Source organism: Bombina bombina, chromosome 4, assembly GCF_027579735.1.
Source record: "Bombina bombina isolate aBomBom1 chromosome 4, aBomBom1.pri, whole genome shotgun sequence".
NCBI lineage: Eukaryota > Metazoa > Chordata > Amphibia > Anura > Bombinatoridae > Bombina > Bombina bombina.
In genome coordinates, this window is record NC_069502.1 from 834,017,644 (window position 1) to 834,038,117 (window position 20,474).

The 20,474-nt window shown below is 41.0% G+C and overlaps 1 protein-coding gene across 1 annotated transcript in view; it reads left to right on the forward strand.

Moving 5' to 3' along the window:
* The window catches only part of LOC128657179 (oocyte zinc finger protein XlCOF7.1-like), a 78,246-nt gene that overhangs the window by 28,091 nt on the left and 29,681 nt on the right, over positions 1 to 20,474 (forward strand). The window contains exons 5-6 of the mRNA XM_053711429.1: positions 8,519 to 8,666; positions 9,036 to 9,122. Coding sequence (XP_053567404.1) covers positions 8,519 to 8,666; positions 9,036 to 9,122 — 235 coding nt within the window. The remainder of the gene's footprint in view (positions 1 to 8,518; positions 8,667 to 9,035; positions 9,123 to 20,474) is intronic.

The window sequence follows — 20,474 nt, forward strand, 5'->3', positions numbered from 1 at the left end:
TTACCAGCAATTTTTATAGAGTTTTGGGAAAAGATCCCCAAAGTTGATGGGGCTATTTCTACTCTTGCTGTACGTACCTATATTCCTATGGAAGATAGTACTTAAGTTCCTTTAGATAGAAAACTTGAATCTTATCTAAGGAAAGCTTATTTATTCAGGTCATCTCTCAGGCCTGCAATTTCTTTGGCTGATGTTGCAGCTGCATCAACATTTTTGTTGGAGAATTTAGGGCAACAAGAATTTGATTCTGATTTATCTAGCATTGTTCGCTTACTGTAACATACTAATCATTTCTGTTGCCATTTTTTTATATCATCAAGATTGATGTTAGATCAATGTCTTTAGCTATTTTTAGCTAGAAGAGCTTTGTGGCTTAAATCTTGGAATGCTAATATGACTTCTAAGTCTAGATTGCCATCTCTTTTTTCCAAGGTAATTAGAGCCCTAAGGGTAAATCTAAAGCTTCTAAATGTTTTCGTTCTTTTTGTCAAATAAGGAACAAAAACCTAATCCTTCCCCCAAGGAATCTGTTTCCAAATAGAAACTTTCATCAAATTGGAATAAATCCAAGCCATTTAAGAAACCAAAGCCAGCCCCTAAGTCTGCATAAAGGTGCAGCCCTCATTCCAGCTCAGCTGGTAAGGGGCAGATTAAGGTTTTTTTTCAAGGATGTTTGGATAAATTCTGTCCAAAATCAATGGTTTCAGAGCATTGTCTCAGGGGTATCGAATAGGATTCTGAGTAAGACCTCTTGTGAGAAGATTTTTTTTTTCTCTCACGAATCCCAGCAAATCCAGTAAATGCTCAGGCTTTCCTGAAGTGTGTTTTAGGGTCTGGGGTTTTATTCAAATCTATTCATTGTCCCAAAGAAGGAAAATTCATTCAGACCAGTTCTGGATCTGAAAATTTTCAATCGTTATGTAAGAGTACCAACTTTCAAATGGTGACTTTAAGGACTATCCTGCCTTTTGTTCAGCAAGGACATTTTATGTCTACAATAGACTTGCAGGATGTATCCCTTAATATTCTGATTTATTCAGATAATTTTCAGTTCCTAGTGTTGTTTCTTCTCAAACATGGTTGGAGGATCAATTTACCGAAGAGTTTCTTGATTCCTCAGACAAGGGTCGCCTTTTTTTGGCTTCCAGATAGATTCAGTGTCCATGACTCTGTCTCTAACAGACAAGAGACGTTTAAATTGGTTGCAGCCTGTCGGAACCCCAGTCTCAGTCATTCCATTCAGTGACTATGTGCATGGAAGTTTAGGTCTCATGACTGCAGCATCGGACGCGATTCCCTTTGCTCGTTTTCACATGAGACCTCCCCAGCTTTATATGCTTAATCAATGGTGCAGGGATTATACAAAGTTATCACAATTATTATCCTTAAATCCCAATGTTCGATACTCTCTGACTTGGTGGTTAAATCACCAGCGTTTAGTTCAAGGGGCTTCTTTTGTTCATCCAACCTGGACTGTGATCACAACAAATGCAAGTCTTCAGGTTGGGGAGCTGTTTGGGGATCTCTGACAGCACAAGGGGTTTGGGAATCTCAAGAGGCGAGATTACCAATCAATATTTTGGAACTCCGTGCAGTTTTCAGAGTTCTTCAGTTCTGGCCTCTGTTGAAGAGAGAACCGTTCATTGTTTTTTTCAGACAGACAATATCACAACAGTGGCATATGTCAATCATCAGGGTGGGACTTACAGTCCCCAAGCTATGAAAGAGGTATCTCAGATACTTGTTTGGGCGGAATCCAGCTCCTGTCTAATTTCTGAAGTTCATATCCCAGGTGTAGACAATTGGGAGGTGGATTATCTCAGCCGTCAGTCTTTACATCCGGGGGAGTGGTCTCTCCATCCAGATGTGTTTTCTCATCTAAACAAGAGACTTCCCAGATACCTGTTCAGGTCCAGGGTTTTTCAGGCGGAAGCAGTGGATGCGTTGACACTTCCTTGGTGTTATCAACCTGCTTATATTTTCCCGCCTCTATTTCTCCTTCCAAGAGTGATCTCCAAAATCATCATGGAACAATAGTTTGTGTTGCTGGTGGCTCTAGCATGGCCTCACAGGTTTTGGTATGTGGATCTTGTTCGGATGTCCAGTTGCCAACCTTGGCCACTTCCATTAAGGCCGGACTTACTGTCTCAAGGTCTGTTTTTCCATCAGGATCTCAAATCATTAAATTTGAAGGTGTGGAAATTGAACGCCTAGTGCTAAGTCATAGTGATTATTACTATGTTACAAACTCATAAATCTGTCTCTAGAAAGATTTATTATCGAGTTTGGAAGACTTACATTTCATGGTGTTCTCATCAATGTTCTTGGCATTATTTTAGAATTCCTAGAATTTTACAGTTTCTTCAGGATGGTTTGAATAATATTTTGTCTGCAAGTTCCTTGAAGGGACACATCTCTGCTCTTTCTGTTTTATTTCATAAAAAGATTGCTAAACTTCCTGTTTTGTACAGACATTGGTTCATATCAAGCCTGTCATTAAATCAATCTCTCCTCCTTGGAGTTTTAATTTGGTTTTAAAGGCTTTTCAGGCTCTTTCGTTTGAGCCTATGCATTTTTTGGACATTTAACTACTTTCTTGGAAAGTGTAGTTCCTTTTGGCCATCTCTTCTGCTAGAAGAGTTTCTGAGTTATCTGCTCTTTCTTATTAATCTCCTTTTCTGATAGTTCATCAGGATAAGGCAGTTTTGCAGACTTCTTTTAACTTTTTTCCTAAGGTTGTGAATTCTAACAACATTAGTAGAGAAATTGTTGTCCCTTCTTTGTGTCCTAATCCTAAGAATTCTTTGGAAAGATCCTTACATTCTTTGGCTGTGGTGAGAGCTTTGAAATATTATATTGAAACTACTAAGATTTCAGGAAGACTTCTAGTCTTTTTGTTATATTTTCTGGTTCTAGGAAAGGTCAGAAGGCTTCTGCCATTGGCTTTTTGGTTAAGCTTTTGATTTTCCAAGCTTATTTGGAGTCGGGTCAAGCCCCGCCTCAGAATTGTGGCTCATTCTACTAGATCAGTCTCCACTTTGTGGGCTTTTAAGAATGAAGCTTCAGTTGATCAGATTTGCAAAGCAGCAACTGGGTTCTCTTTGCATACTCTTACTAAATTCTACCGTTTTGATGTATTTGCTTCTTCAGAAGCAGTTTTTGGTAGAAAGATTCTTCAGGCAGCTGTTTCAGTTTGATTCTTCAGCTGATGGTTTTTAAGTTTTTCTTTTCATTATAAGAATAAACTTATATTTTGGGTTGTGGATTATTTTTATCCCTCCCTCTCTAGTGACTCTTGCGTGGAGTGCCACATCTTGGGTATTGATGGACTCTTGCCAATTACATGAAAGAAAACATAATTTATGTAAGAATTTACCTGATAAATTCATTTCTTTCATATTGGAAAGAGTCTATGAGGCCCACCCTTTTTATGGTGGTTATGATTTTTTTTAGTATAAAGCACAATTATTTCCAAATTCCTTTGTTGATGCTTTTTACTCCTTTCTTTATCACCCCACTACTTGGCTATTCGTTAAACTGAATTGTGGGTGTGGTGAGGGGTGTAATTTATAGGCATTTTGAGGTTTGGGAAACTTTGCCCCTCCTGGTAGGAATGTATATCCCATACGTCACTAGTTCATGGACTCTTGCCAATATGAAAGAAATTAATTTATCTTGTAAATTCTTATGTAAATTATTTTTTCATCAGTCCACAGCACCTTCTTCCAAAATGAAGCTGGCTTGCCAAAATGTGCGTTTTCATACCTCAAGCGTGTGCAGTGACGTGCGGTGAGGTCAGAGGCTGGTGAGGCACTTGGTATGATAAGCCCGACAAACCCATATATGAACCCAATAGATGTAGCTTAAATATACAATTAATTTAGCAGGTGCACAAGGGCAATTAGCATTAGCAGACAGTTATAGCTTTTTTCTCCCCTTAGTAGACAGTTATAGCCTTTTTTCCCCCTTAGCAGATAGATATAGCTTTTTTCTCCCCTTAGCAGACAGTTATAGCCTTGTTTTCCCCTTAGCAGACCGTTATAGCCCTTTTTCCCCCTCAGCAGACAGTTATAGCTTTTTTCTCCCCTTAGCAGACAGTTATAGCCTTTTTTCCTCTTAGCAGACAGTTATAGCTTTTTTTCTCCCCTTTGCAGACAGTTATAGCTTTATTCTCCCCTTAGCAGACAGTTATAGTTTTTTTCTCCCCTTAGCAGACAGTTATAGTTTTTTTCTCCCCTTAGCAGACAGTTATAGCTTTATTCTCCCCTTAGCAGACAGTTATAGTTTTTTTCTCCTCTTAGCAGACAGTTATAGTTTTTTTCTCCCCTTAGCAGACAGTTATAGCTTTATTCTCCCCTTAGCAGACAGTTATAGCTTTATTCTCCCCTTAGCAGACAGTTACAGCATTTTTTCCCCTTAGCAGACAGTTACAGCATTTTATTCACCTTAGCAGACAGTTATAGCATGTTTTTCCCCTTAGCAGACAGTTCTAGCCTTTTTTTCCCCTTAGCAGACAGTTATAGCCTTTTTTTCCCCTTAGCAGACAGTTATAGCCTTTTTTCCTCTTAGCAGACAGTTATAGCTTTTTTTCTCCCCTTAGCAGACAGTTATAGCTTTTTTTTCTCCCCTTAGCAGACAGTTACAGCATTTTTTTCCCCTTAGCAGACAGTTACAGCATTTTTTTCCCCTTAGCAGACAGTTACAGCATTTTATTCACCTTAGCAGACAGTTATAGCCTTTTTTTCCCCTTAGCAGACAGTTATAGCATTTTTTCCTCTTAGCAGACAGTTATAGCTTTTCTTCTCCCCTTAGCAGACAGTTATAGCTTTTTTTCTCCCCTTAGCAGACAGTTATAGCTTTATTCTCCCCTTAGCAGACAGTTATAGCTTTATTCTCCCCTTAGCAGACAGTTATAGCTTTATTCTCCCCTTAGCAGACAGTTATAGCTTTATTCTCCCCTTAGCAGACAGTTATAGCTTTATTCTCCCCTTAGCAGACAGTTATAGCTGTATTCTCCCCTTAGCAGACAGTTATAGCTTTATTCTCCCCTTAGCAGACAGTTATAGCTTTATTCTCCCCTTAGCAGACAGTTATAGCTTTATTCTCCCCTTAGCAGACAGTTATAGCTTTATTCTCCCCTTAGCAGACAGTTATAGCTTTATTCTCCCCTTAGCAGACAGTTATAGCTTTATTCTCCCCTTAGCAGACAGTTATAGCTTTATTCTCCCCTTAGCAGACAGTTATAGCTGTATTCTCCCCTTAGCAGACAGTTACAGCATTTTTTCCCCTTAGCAGACAGTTACAGCATTTTATTCACCTTAGCAGACAGTTATAGCATTTTTTTTTCTTAAGCAGACTCAGACAGACATTTATAGCTTTTTATCCATTTAGCAGACAGTTATAGCCTTTTTTTCCCCTTAGCAGACAGTTATAGCATTTTTTTTTCTTAAGCAGACTCAGACAGACAGTTATAGCTTTTTATCCATTTAGCAGACAGACAGACAGATATAGTTTTTTTTTTTATTAAGCAGAGTCAGACAGTTATAGGCTTTTTATCCCCTTAGCAGAAAGACAGTTATATATATATTATTTTTTTTCATTAAGCAGAGACAGTTATAGGCCTTTTATCCCCTTATAATTCCTTACTTCCCAAAGAGGGAACAGCTTAAGCCCCTCCTGGCACCCAAAACATCCCAAGAATCTCCTTATGCAGAGTTTTCAGCAAATTACCTGAGCTCAGGTGTTCTCTGTCATGACAGCAACACAGTCCCATGTCATGGAGTGTCAGAGCCAGGGGGTAATCAGGGCAAGTGCAGACAGCCCTTGTGGGGGGTCTATTCCCCTAACTGGTGTCAGTGTGGACCGTCCAATGCTCAGACTGTGTAATCAATCACAGAGTGACTGAAAGCCCTGCCCCATGGGATTCCCTCTTATCGCTCCAGTCCTATGATTCTTGCTACACTACACAGACACCGGCACTGCTGTGCGCAGCTCTGCTATACATCACTGACTACTAAGTATAATAGAGAATAGGCTTGCTCCGATTCTGCTCCTGTCCTGCTGCTGACTAATCTGTCTCCTATGACTGCACGTCACTGGGCGTGTGTGCATAAAAGGCTTCTTCCGTATCACTCTCCCATACAGCTTCTCCTTGTGCAAAGTGCGCTGAATTGTTGAAGGATGCACAGTGACACCATCTGCAGCAAGATGATGATGTAGGTCTTTGGAGGTGGTCTGTGGGCTGTTTTTGACTGTTCTCACCATCCTTTGCCTCTCCGATATTTTACTTGGCCTGCCACCTCTGGCCTTAACAAGAACTGTGCCTGTGGTCTTCCATTTCCTCACTATGTTCCTCACATTGGACACTGACAGCTTAAATCTCTGCAATAGCTTTTTGTAGCCTTCCCCTAAACCATAATGTTGAACAATCTTTGTTTTCAGGTCATTTGAGGGTTGTTTTGAGGCCCCATGTTGCCACTAGAGGAGAGTCAAAGAGAACAACAATTTGCAATTCTCCACCTTAAATACCTTTTCTCATGATTGGATGCACCTGTCTATGAAGTTCAAGGCTTAATGGGCTCCCCAAACCAATTGTGTGTTCCAATTAATCAGTGCTAGGTAGTTAAAGGTATTCAAAATGACAATGGTGCTAAATTTATGCACCTGTCTAATTTCGTTTTGATGCATATTGCACATTTTCTGTTATTTCAATAGTGAAATTAGGTTTATTGGATTATCACTGTGTCCTCCAGTTATTTGATAGATCAAAATGAAATTGCTGATCCAAACACCCAATTATTTATAAATGAAAATCATGGAAATATGGAAATTGTCAGTGCTGCCTAAACTTTTTTTTGTGTGTGTGTATGTTGTGTATATGTGTGTGTGTATGTTGTGTATATGTGTGTGTGTATGTATGTGTATGTATATATGTGTATATATTTATATAATATTTTCAGAATTTACAATCAACACAAAACTGACACATTTAAAAAAAAAACAGATCCCCGCACTTAAGGGGTTAATGGTGGTTAGTGGGTTTATTATAATTGAGGGTCTGGCAGTTTAGGGTTTAAACATAATAAGGGTACAGCAGATTATGTGATAGTATAACTTTACACCAGCTATTAAAAGCATATTATCATATACACTGTGCATGGGATAATCTTCTGGTGATATAATGGTAAATCTGTCTAGCTGCTAATTATCTAGTCCTATTATTAATACTGGATGCACTTATTTAGCTGCCAAACAAACAAGTCTTTTGTTAGATTTTTTTTTAACTAATAAACTCTAATGCCAAATCAAGCAATGCTGATGGTGTGAGGACTAGAACACAGTAGTGCACCTCACACAATCAGTATCACTAGACTTGTACTCAGTCCCTAGTAATTAGTTTAAATTAGTGACAGCACTTGTATCTTGTGTGAGCACTGCTGGGGAATGTGACATTATACCATATCAGGTAACAGTGGCTCCTATGCAGCCCTATTAATATGTTCTACCTTCTGTCTGTGTCTCTGCTTGTTCTCTGTACCATTATCCTCCCCCACAGCACCATTCACCAGATGAGCAGAGAGATGAGCTCTGCTGGGGATTGTGACATTATACCAGCGTTAGGGCACAGTGACTCCCATTGCTGACTCACCTGGCCCTGTGTATTTGCAACCTGCAGTCTGTGTCTCTGCATGTTCTAAAGTGATGGTAAATTCGCCCAAACGCTCCACATATTTGGAAAGGTCTTCTCCTAACTAGCATATTGATAGGCTTATTTATTACAAAAGTCATCAATACACTAAATCATGTTTGTTTTATTCCTGCTACGTTACCTCATTGAATGGAGCCTCTCTCTAAGATTTTTGATTATGCTTATTTGAGTGGCAGCTCTTCTATGTAAATGTATAGCAGTACGCTCCTGTCAACTTGAAATGCGCATGCGCTACTACTTACGCTATTTGCGTAACAGAAGAAGTAGATTTGCTGTCATAATCCTTTTAGATTGATTGACAAACTCATCGAAGAATAGATAAAATATTGGTGGAGCACGGATACTACACGTGCTGATATCCTTGCAGATGGATCCAAGTGAATCACAAACCCGTAAAGCAAATTCACTTCTTCTGTTGCACAAAATGCATAAGGAGTAGCGCATGCGCATTTCAAGTTGATGACAGAGTTCCAAGCAAGGGAGCGTGCTGTTATACATTTACATGGGGTGCATGGTGAGGCTTTGATTGGCCAGAAGAGCTGACACTCGAGCATAATCAAAAATCATAGAGAGAGGCTGCATTCAATGAGGCAATGTAGCAGGAATTAAACAAACATTATTTAGTGTACTGATGACTTTTGTAATAAATAAGCCTATCGATATGCTAGTTAGGAGAAGACCTTTCCAAATATGTGGAGCAGTTTGGGCGAATTTACCATCACTTAAGTAACATTATCCTGGCTCTGTCAGTAAAAGTGTGTGACAGAACCAGTCCCTGTGTCAGCGCTGAATGAGTTGTGTGTGTTTCAGGTGCCTATAAAGTGTGATGATGTTGCTGTGTATTTCTCTATGGAGGAGTGGGAGTATATAGAGGGACACAAGGAGCTTTACAAGGACGTCATGATGGAGACTCACCAAGCACTAAGGACTATGGAGATCCCAGGAAATGAGAGCTCAGGTAACGCTGTGTAGTAATAAATATCTCACTCAGGAAATGCACAAACACTACTGACGTGACTGACACAGAGCAAATCTACAGTGAATCCGTCGTGTGTGATCTAATGAGCTGTTTATAAAGATTTTGTATAGAGGTGTGAGTGGCAAAAAAGTTTGTCATGAACATTAATAATGCAATTATATATTAATATTATTATACGCAATAACGTATTTATGCAACAGTCTAGCAGGAAATGCATTTCTTAGTTTGTGATGTGCATAGGCTGACTTAAAAGTAGGTTTATCCTGCTAGGCTGTTGCATAAATAAAAAAATAAAAAATACTATACATTGTTTCATGATTACCTAAGGAAAATGTTATTCTTTATTAGAACTAACAGGTGACGGTGATGAAAATCTAGTCACAGGAGCACAAGGAGAACTGGTACAGAATATTCAGCCATCAGATGTATCTGCAGGTGAGTGATTGATTCTATGGTATAAGAATTACAGTTAGAAAACTCAGATTCTGAAATGATTTCACCCTCTGCTTTATGCAAATACTACACACAAATTCTCTCTCTTCTGTCTCACCTTCTGCTTTATATGAATACTACACACACATGCCCTTAGTTCTCCCATTCTCTCTCACCCTCTGCTTCATATGATTAGTACACACACACCCTCTCTTCTCTCTCACCCTCTGTTTTATGTGAATAGTACATACACGCCCTCTCTTCTCTCTCTCACCCTCTGCTTCATGTGAATAGTACACACACCCTCTCTTCTCTCTCACCCTCTGCTTCATGTGAATAGTACATACACATGCCCTCTCTTCTCTCTCACCCTCTGCTTCATGTAAATAGTACACACACACCCTCTCTTCTCTCTCACCCTCTACTTCATGTGAATAGTACATACACATGCCCTCTCTTCTCTCTCACCCTCTGCTTCATGTAAATAGTACACACACCCTCTCTTCTCTCTCACCCTCTGCTTCATGTGAATAGTACATACACATGCCCTCTCTTCTCTCTCACCCTCTGCTTCATGTGAATAGTACACACACATGCCCTCTCTTCTCTTTCACCCTCTGCTTCATGTAAATAGTACATACACATGCCCTCTCTTCTCTCTCACGCTCTGCTTCATGTAAATAGTACATACACATGCCCTCTCTTCTCTCTCACCCTCTGCTTCATGTAAATAGTACACACACATGCCCTCTCTTCTCTCTCAGCCTCTGCTTCATGTAAATAGTACATACACATGTCCTCTCTTCTCTCTCACCCTCTGCTTCATGTAAATAGTACATACACATGCCCTCTCTTCTCTCTCACTCTCTACTTCATGTGAATAGTACATACCCACGCCCTCTTCTTTCAAACCCTCTACTTCATGCGAAAAGTACATACACACGCCCTCTCTTCTCTCTCACCCTCTGCTTCATATGAATAGTACACACACATGCCCTTAGTTCTCCCATTCTCTCTCACCCTCTGTTCATATGAATAGTACACACACATGGCCTCTCTTCTCTCTCACCCTCTGCTTCATGTGAATAGTACACACACATGCCCTCTATTCTCTCTCTCACCCTCTGCTTCATGTGAATAGTACATACACATGCCCTCTATTCTCTCTCTCACCCTCTGCTTCATATGAATAGTACACACACATGCCCACCCTTCTCTTCATTTTTTTTCTCACACTCTTCTTCATGTAAATGATACACATGTGCCCTCTCTCCTCAACCTCTCATTCATCAAATGGTATTCTGAAAACTCTGTTTTTATTTTGAATTAATTCATTTTGGGCCATTAATAAATATGTGACTTAATATAAGAATAAATTGGCTGGTACTTTGCAAAATAATTATCCTTTTGAATCGGTGACTGTAGTGGAACATTATTTAATCTACAGTTAATTATACTATATGTACATTTTAAGTTCTGAAATAAGTTTATGGTGTATAAGCTTCGTACACATACCTAAAAAAAATTGCTAGCTATTTTAAATATTGAATGTAAAATCTGAATTTAGAAATCATTTCTTTTTTTTATTTAAATAGTTTTTTATTGAAGTCATAAACAAATATAACAATAATGACACGTCCAACAATAGTGACAGAGAAGAAAAGTACAGTGCTAATACCATGATCTTGCCAGGTAAACAGCACAGGTTATGCCAACATAGTATGCATGCATGAGTTTAAAGAGTGGTACTCTATGATGAGTAATAAAAGAATGGAGAAGCTATAGTTGGTTAGTGTTATGAAGGAGCCTGGAGGTTTACTAGGCAGTAGAGCTAAATAGAAGGGGCATATAAGTCCCGTTTATTAAAGGCATTGGCAAAGAGTTTGGACTATCAAGATTAAGACATCAATTTTGTATTTTATATGATATGTAGACTAGAAGTGATAGTAGAAGAGAATACGAGGAGCACAGGTATGAATGTATTGCAGATAAAAACTATTTATTGAACAAAAGAGTCGCGCATAGGCGCAAATGAGTGAGGTTACACACAGAGCGGTAAGTCAATGACAAACCAAAAACAAACAGTGTGAGGGGGGGGGAAAAGAACCTCCCCGGGGTTAATACTGTACAGAAAAAATCTACTGTTGGAAGCAGACTGCAGACAGACAGGTTTACGCGTTTCAGCAGATTGCCTTACTCATTACCTGATTAAAACATTTGTGCGTGCTCCTTAAAAAGCAAGCAGTCAGCTTCCCATAGGCTTAAAGGGACCCACCCCTCTACAAAAGCACCAATGGGAACCGATTACAAAACAGTACACAGAGATTTCCGATAATTATACAGTTTTGAATATAAACTCCTGATTCTCTAATATGATACATAAAGGGATATACTGTGATGATAAAATATATCTAAATTCATCAACAACCTCGATGTATATATAATGTAATAGTATTGCTATCACAAATTATAACAGTCTTGCTCTAGCGTGAATTTCATGGAGAGTGCTCTGATCACCGGTTCCCCTGCAGCTCAAATAGGACTTCTGCTTCCACACACTCTGAAATATAACATAATAAAGCATACTATGAGAGTGATTATTGAGAGCAGAGTAAACAAAGTTTGCACACAACATACAAATTAATAAGTAGAAATATGCACTGCTTATATCATATTGTGTGAGAACTGACCTATAGATTAACCGTCTGACATTCACGGAGCTAACTGTCCCTCACTAAATACCATAAAATGAAGTGTCATTACGTGAAGTGCACTGACCATATGCATGGAGAGGGTTATTGCCCAAATTAAAGCTACAACCATGTCACACCTTGGCATTTCAGTACTGCGGCTGCATGTTAAAAGCTGTTAGATGGAGCTGACTAGTAGAGTACTGCAAATAAGTGAAAAATAGAGGCTAAGTTATATGTCTACATGAGTGTAAAATGGTCACTAGTCCTAGCTACTAAAACTTTATCACTATTTACACTGTAGGTATAGTGTGACCTCAGGGACCCCATAGACTAGATACTCTATTCTAAGCTGTCATTACTGAGAGAGAGGAAGAGGGAGGAGGAGAGGAGCCCAGGCCAGAGGAGGGTGGAGGCTCACCCGTAGGGCTCAGAAAAGAGCTCCTACAGAGTGAGAAAATATGGAGGGTCACCAAAAGTTGATTAAATCATACTCAGAGTTAAGGTCCTCTGAGACCCTTGTCCTCAGTTTAAAAATCCCAAAAAAACTCCCTCTCCCCCAACCTACGGCTCCTGTCCTGTACTCCCCTAAGTGGGGGAACTCTCTCTATGATGGTCCAGGAGAAGGATGCTGTATCCTTAGAGTGTATGCCTGAAAAATGTTGTACAAGTGGTGTGGTTAACACTCCAGCACTAATGTCAGCAAGGTGTTCCTTGATACGGACCCTAGCCTCCCTGCTGGTAAGACCCACATATTGAAGAAAGCAAATCTTGCAATTGATGACATATACCACATAGGTGGATCTGCAGTTGAGACACGAATCAATCTCAAACACCTGGCCTGTTATTAATGAACTGTATTCATTTTCTGTGGCCACCTTCTCGCAAGCCACACAAGTACGATGGAGGTTGTCTGGGAGCTACACAGTACCTAGTCACGGACGGAGACACTAGCCACACGGTGGTAACTGGTGCACACAGGACGATTCCTGGTGGGTGTCACACGGATTGGAGGTACGTGCTTGCTTTGCCCTGAATATTGTACAGCTTTCCTGTCTTATACCTCTTGGACTTACCTAGATATAGCGGTGGGCTAGTAGCAATTGTGACGCGTTTGGGAAGGAAAACGGACGGGACCCCACTCCTCAGTAACCAGTGTTCAGGACTTGTATTGAGAGCACTGAGTATATGCGAGCTGCATGAATATTTAACCACAGCACGTTATAATTTGCCCTGTGGAGCACACCGTGTCAGAGGCTACCCTCCCTTGAACTATTTTCCTTACAGTTGATTACTACTAAACTAGAAGTCACCCCACCTTGTGATGGATAAATACACCATAAAATATTTATTTAAGAAATATAGAAGCAAGGGGGGGTTGGTTTTATGGGGGTAGAGGGAGGTGGGAAATAGAGTATATTCTCCACATTGTCATAAAGAGCATTTATAGCGTTATATAATCTAGTAAAAGTAGGATAGATGTGGATTAGCTTGTGTTTGGCCACTTATGGACCAAATTAGCGGGGAGAGGGGAAAGGGAACGCAGCGGGCAAGAGCCGCTCAAAGTGGAGTGGCGAGGGGAATGGGGGGACGGAGCTATACAGGACAGGAGAGTAGGTATGGAAGGACTTATTAGATGTTTATAAGGGTGGGCTTCGCAGGAGGGATCTGTTGTTTACATAACTAATAGGGATTGGCATGGCTTTATCAGGGTAAAGTAATCATCTAAATGAGGTGTTATGCTCATATAACGAGAAAGTAATAGCAAATGTGTAGAATATGCAACCAAGAGAGATCTAAAACTTAATTATGGGAAGTAATGGGCCTCAACAGTCACTATGTAGTATTATGTGGAGAGGGGGGCATTATGATGTTCGGGGTATAGGGAATCTCTGGATGGGCCCCTCTCCTAAGGGAGTGTCATCTATAGACGAAGCTGCAAAAAGGAGTAGGGATATGACCCGCAGGCGGGAAAGGGAGGGGAGAGGCTTAACACGAACAAGTAATATATACTGATAATGTGGACAAAACTATGAAAAAGCTAGTGATGACAGTCCTACAGTCACTAATAATGATAGCATATACATACATAAATATACATACATACATTGACTGCTATACACGTGGGCGACGAAAGCAATTAGTATTGAGTAATAAATATTACCTATATGTTTAAACTAACTTTCAGCCTATGAGTATCTGATAACTATGCGCCCTAACCACTGGACTATAAAACTGGTGTATGGGAGTACAACTAGAACTGAAGCCAGTATCACATGTAACCAATTCTGGCTTAAGGCACAAAATCAGAGAAGATAGGCAGTATAACCAGTATATCAACAATGTATTTATAACAGATAAGTAGGGAGGAACTATCAACAGCTGTCAGTGTACCTTAAATATTATTCTGGGAATACCACAAGTACAGTTTAGTTCAGGGTATAAGCTCCATAGCAAATTGATCCCAATCTCGGCCATGAAACTAGTAAATTGCCACTTTAAACATGCAGCATGGTTAGCTGGTAAGGAATATTGGGTTAGCTGTTTGCAGTCTAGAAGGATTTCAGCCAGCTATAAGGTTCTACAAGGGATAAATACACAAATAATAACCCCTAATGTATATGTATATAGTAAATATTGAGATTATCCCTGTATTAAAGGAACATAACTGCAAAGCGTCTATGGAAAATCAATACACAGAGTCTGTGGGTAGATGACAAGATACCCCATAGTATAATGTCCTCCGTGGAAGCGAAGCTAACCTACACCTCTCCTCTGCAAACAATGAGTTCCAGCAGCATGGTTCAAAGATAAGATTAAAACATATTTAGACATTGTGGAATGACAAGTAACATTTAACTAAAATTAGCATCAAATCTGAATTATCAGCTAGTGTATACATATTTTCCTGCATCTGATCTAGCAGTTATCCTCCACACTTGTCATTTGGAAGAGACATATATGTGCAATCCCTGAATGTATGCCTGTATGTGCAATCTATAGGGAAATTACTTAGAGAAAGTGATCCTAAGAAGTGCTGCATCTCCCCTTCCACCCATGTCACATAAGACCAATAAGCTGCTAGTAAATATCAGTATATATACAGTGTATACATAGAGAGGGTTCCACCATTTTAAGCAGGTAAAGATATTCCCTATAATGAGAGACAAAATAAACATATCTGGGTGAAGCAGAGCAGAAACATTCAGTTCGATGGGAGCTACGTATATTATATTTAACGAAGATTTCCATGTGAACACCATAATAGAGCTGACAGTGAGATAACATAGTAAAACAGTCCGACTGTGTGATAGACCTTCAGTTGAGCATGGAGTTCTCAAATAATTCCAAGCTCCGTCTCTAAGGAGCATCATTCTAGATTTGGGCTGGTGAATCTCACGAATGTATCTCTGTTTGTAGATACTCGGTGGGCAGCCCTGTTACAGGTCCTTTAACCTTAGCCGATCCCAACTCTGCTGGTCTGCTTATAATAAAGTCCCGTTAACAAATAGCTCCAGAGCCCTATACGGGTTAAAGATTGCAGGCAAAGGATTGCTACCGCGACTAGCAGTCTTGAGAGCAGTGCGGCCCCCAGAGGAATAGAGAACATGAATGGAAAAACGCAGCACCAGCATTATACTTCAAAAAAATGTCTTTTATTTTCCTTTGAGGCAAACAAATGTGACACAGAATGAACGTCTGACGCGTTTCACGCCCCCTAGTGGCGTTTCATCAGATCTCTGATGAAATGCCACTAGGGGGCGTAAAACGCGTCAGCCGTTCATTCTGTGTCACATTTGTTTGCCTCAAAGGAAAATAAAAGAATTTTTTTTTGAAGTATAATGCTGGTGCTGCCTTTTTCCATTTTTGTATTGCTGATTGTGGCAATCGATTCGTTGCCTATTTAGGCATTGCACCCAATCACTGCATGCCCTACTTGCCCGTTTTGCCAATACCACAGCGGCGTCCGTGACGTCATCATCCTGAGCCGAAGTCCGGGCCGGCCTGAGAGTTTTGAGCGGCCGCTTGCCTTTTACCTGTATCGAATAGAGAACATGGCCTGTATGGAGAGTAAGTCCAGAGCTAGCGTGAGCCATGTCTTCCTCTGTGGCGAAGTACATACTGAAGTAGTTGGATCGTTGCCGCATATCCCCTCATGTACTCCCACAGCTTTCTGGCTCTGAGTGTGAGACCGCTCCCGATCCGGCTCCACATTCCGCCGTTCTGTAGGGGTGATGTGTGGCTGTTGCTGTGGAGTCTGCTCGGCGCTGCGCACCATCAGCGCTGTGGTTTGGCCAGTTGGTGTGTCTTGCTCATGAGTTTCCCTGTCAGGGCAATTGACCACAGCTGTGAAAGTGAGAAGTAGGTCTGCTTGTTGTCGGTCGAGTCGGGAGCTAAGCTCTGCGAGAAGGTAGGCTAGGTCATCCATTCTGAGGGTTCTTTGAGCAATGCTTTGCCAAGGCACACAACGGCCCCCACGCCAAGATTGACACTGGACAGTGACACTGTACTCCCAGCTCACGCTGCCACAAAGGAGACAAGGCTGCGTAGTAGCTTGCGACCTCAGATCGGGTCGTCAGAGAACACAGGACTCTAGGGATGAGGGGCTGGCCGACTAAATGTCCTCGATGACTCCCATGCTTGTGCTGTCAGCCACCATGTGGCTTTCTTGTCAGGCTCAAATCTGACCCGCCATCTAAGTCACAGTCCTTGAAATCTGGCAGCATGTAAAAGGGATCCTCTGCTTAAAGCTGTATAAACTATGCCCCATAAAAGACAAATAAACTTAGATAATAGGTACAAATACTACATTAATTTCTGGAGCTCTGCAAAGATGCGTCCTGTCATGGCGGTGGTTGGCTCCGCCCCGCGAATTTACAAATCTTAATAAAAATATATTTTTGATGTTATCAATCAATCTCAATGTGCCCCAAATATTAAGTATATGGAAATTAAGTACCCATTACTGTGTTAAACATTAGTTGCTTTTGGGGTGACATTAAATTCTAAACCATGAAATATTGTCTGCAATAAATGTTCTGACAGATGACATTAATACTGATGTAGATCTTAAAACAGAAGATCTGAGTGTAACGTGACAGTAACAATGAATGTAAGTGCACGTGTGTGACTTGTCGTATTGCCTGGGTTTTATAGCTTATTGTCTGTTAGTACTGTACATCATATCACCAGCCAGGGTGTCACCTTAATTACTAAGTGTCCCAGTACAATATATTACTGACTGTTGTCACATTTCTAGGGTTTGATTATCCTCCTCATATGACGCCAAAGCCATATACAGCTGCTGTAATTTATATCTGCCAGAGTATAATCATTACTATTGTCATCTGATCAGTTGCAGATACATTGGTAGGACTTTGTAGGAGCATAAATTTAAATGTGGAAATTTTTAAAGGCACATTATACTCTGCCAGCAAGTCACAGCACCAACCAAAGAGATGCAGAGAGCACAATACACATATGCAAGAAAGCAATATTAGTAATAATTACCCAGGTGAGAAGTGTCAGCAGCGAAGACCATGGAAAGTGTAAAACTGCAATAGTGTACCCAATTGAATTTTATTGTTAAAGGAACACTGAACCCAAATTTTTTTCTTTCGTGATTCAGATAGAGCATGCAAATTTAAGCAACTTTCTAATTTACTCCTATTATCAATTTTTCTTTGTTCTCTTGCTTTATTTGAAAAAGAAGGCATCTAAGCCAATTTTTTTGGTTCAGAACCATGGAAAGCACTCGTTTATTGGTGGGTGAATGTATCCACCAATCAGCAAGAACAACACAGTGTGTTCACCAAAAATGGGCCGGCATCTAAACTTACATTCTTGCATTTCAAATAAAGATACCAAGAGAATGAAGAGAATTTAATAATAGGAGTAAATTAGAAAGTTGCTTAAAATTGCATGCTCTATCTGAATCGCGAAAGAATAAAATTGGGTTCAGTGTCCCTTTAAGAGCATATCTGGTATCGAACCCTGGTCTCGCTGGTACTAACCCTTTTCTCTGTCAGTTTCCTATTGCAGAATTCAAATCTGTTTGCTTTCATACATTACCTTGAACCTGGTTCCTGCATCGTTATATTGAACTCTCCACCTGACTGACCATTTGACTGGTTCTTAGCCTATAAGAGGTCACTTCCTGCCATCTTGCCTTGTCCGTTTATTGTGGTTGTTTGCTCACCCTTAATCTAGCTACTATTTGTGGATTTCCTTCCTATGTATCCACTTCAGCCTGTTTGACTTCTCTCAGTTCTCCAATCCCTGACTACGGCTTGTTTTCGGACTATGCAACTTTCTTCACATTTTCAAACTACACTCCTGTGTTTCTTTTTTTTCCTGTGCCAGCTACTGGATTGATTTGTGCTGAGTATCCGTATCAATACAGAATAATCAGGCCCAAAAAATGGAGCCCTCAGGCACAGATTCAGTCCTTGTGCAACAGGTTACTTTCCTAACTCAGACTGTACAAGGTCAAGTTACTGATTTGCAGAATGAAATGCATACCCTCTGGGGAAATGCTTCTGGGATCAGTCCTCCAAATGCTGCTGTTGCTGACCCACCCCAAGATGTTAATCTGCCTTTACCTGAGACGTTTAAAGGACACTATCACAAGTTTCAGGGGTGTTAGTTGCATTTTCTGATGCACCCCTCCATATTTTGCACAGATAAAACCAAGGTAGCATTTATTTTTGTCTTTACTAGTTGATGAGGATTTAGCCTGGGCTTCAGCGTTACTTGAGCAGTACAGCTCAATGTTATGTGATCTGAATCTAGCAGACTCCATTAAAGATGAGTTGGCTCAAATAGATATTCGTGAAGATCCGAATACTTATATTCACCTTGCCATTTGTATTAATCAAAGGCTTTCTGTCAGGGTGCCAGGAATCAGACTGGGACGAGAAGTGCAAAAATAATCACACCTTTTATTAATAACAAAACTAATGAAAAGTCCACAAGTCAAACATCAAGCCAGGAGTCTAAGCCAGAGCTGGTAGTCAGACGAGCCGAGTTAGGAGCCAAAGCGAGTAGTCAGACGAGCCGGAATCAGAAACAAGGAGAACAGGAGCAAGCCAGCGATCAGGAACCAGGAGGGACGTCAGACAGCCAGGTAATACACAGGCACTCACAAACAGGTCTGAGTCAACGCAAGGGCAAAGCATACTGAACAGAGGCCCTCTAAAAAATAAGTGATGACATCACAATACTGAGACTGCAACCTGTCTCGCATGGATGATGTCCACCACTCCGGCCATAAGAGGGCGTGCAGGAAATGAGCAGCATCAGAAACTCTGCACCAGATTCAGTAAGAGGTGAGTAAAATGGCTGCCAGCAGCACATGGCAAACAAAGCAGGGAAAAAACCCTGACAGTACCCTCCCCTCAACGACCCCTCCCCGCGGGCGGACAAAAGGCTTACTGGGGAAACAGGCATGGAAGGCACTGGGGAGGGCGGGAGCATGAACATCAGAGGAGGGATCCCATGAACGCTCCTTCATACCGTAGCCCCTCCAGTGAACCAAATACTGTACGCGGCCCCTGGACATACGAGAATCAATAATGCTGCTGACCTCATATTCCTCATGGTTGTCAACAGAGATAGGACGCGGCAATACAGTGGTAAACCGATTACAAACCAATGGTTTCAAGAGGGAGACATATAAAAAACATTGGAGATACGCATTGCAGGAAGAAGGTCTAGAGCGTAGGCCACAGGATTGACCCATCTGAGTATACTAAAAGGACCAACATAATGGGGAGCCAGTTTATTGGAAGGCACCCAAAGGTTCAAGTTGCGGGAGGACAGTCAAACCCTCTCACCAACCTGGTAGGAAGGCGCGGGCAGACGCCTACGATCAGCCTGGAACTTTTGGCACTGCATTGAACGATGAATGCAATCCTGAATCTGCACCCACATGGAACGGAGTTGCCGGAGATGCTCCTCCAAAGCCGGAATACCCTGAGACATGAATGAATCGGGCAACAAGGATGGTTGGAACCCATAATTCGCCATGAACGGGGATAACTGGGAGGAAGCATTAATAGCACTATAATGAGCAAACTCTGCCCAAGGTAACAGTTAAGACCAATTATTGTGGTGATCTGAGACATAGCAACGGAGGAACTGTTCCAGAGCTTGATTAGACCATTCCGCAGCCCCATTGGATTGAGGGTGATGTGCCGAGGAGAAAGAAAGTTGGATCCCCATTTGAGCACAAAAGGAACACCAAAATCTGGAGACAAACTGGCTACCCCGGTCCGAAACTATCTCCTTGCGTAACCCATTTAAACAGGTAAAAATTGAAGCAAGTTCCTGAGCGGTAGGCAGCTTCTTCAAGGGAATGCAATGTGACATTTTAGAAAAACAGTCAAGCGCCAATAGGATAACAGTATTGCCATTGGAAACAGGGAGCTCGACAATGAAGTCCATGGAAAGATATGTCCAAGGACGCTCACCATTAGCAATAGGTTGAAGACCCACAGGAAGACGTTGAGGAGTCTTATTCTGTGCACAGACTGAGCAGGAGGCAACATACGCAGCACCATCAAAACGAAGACCTGGCAACCAGAATTGTCGAGTGACAGATAAATCATTTGGTTCTTGCCCGGGTGACCTGCGGCTTTAGGATAGTGGTAAGTGTGCAGTAGTT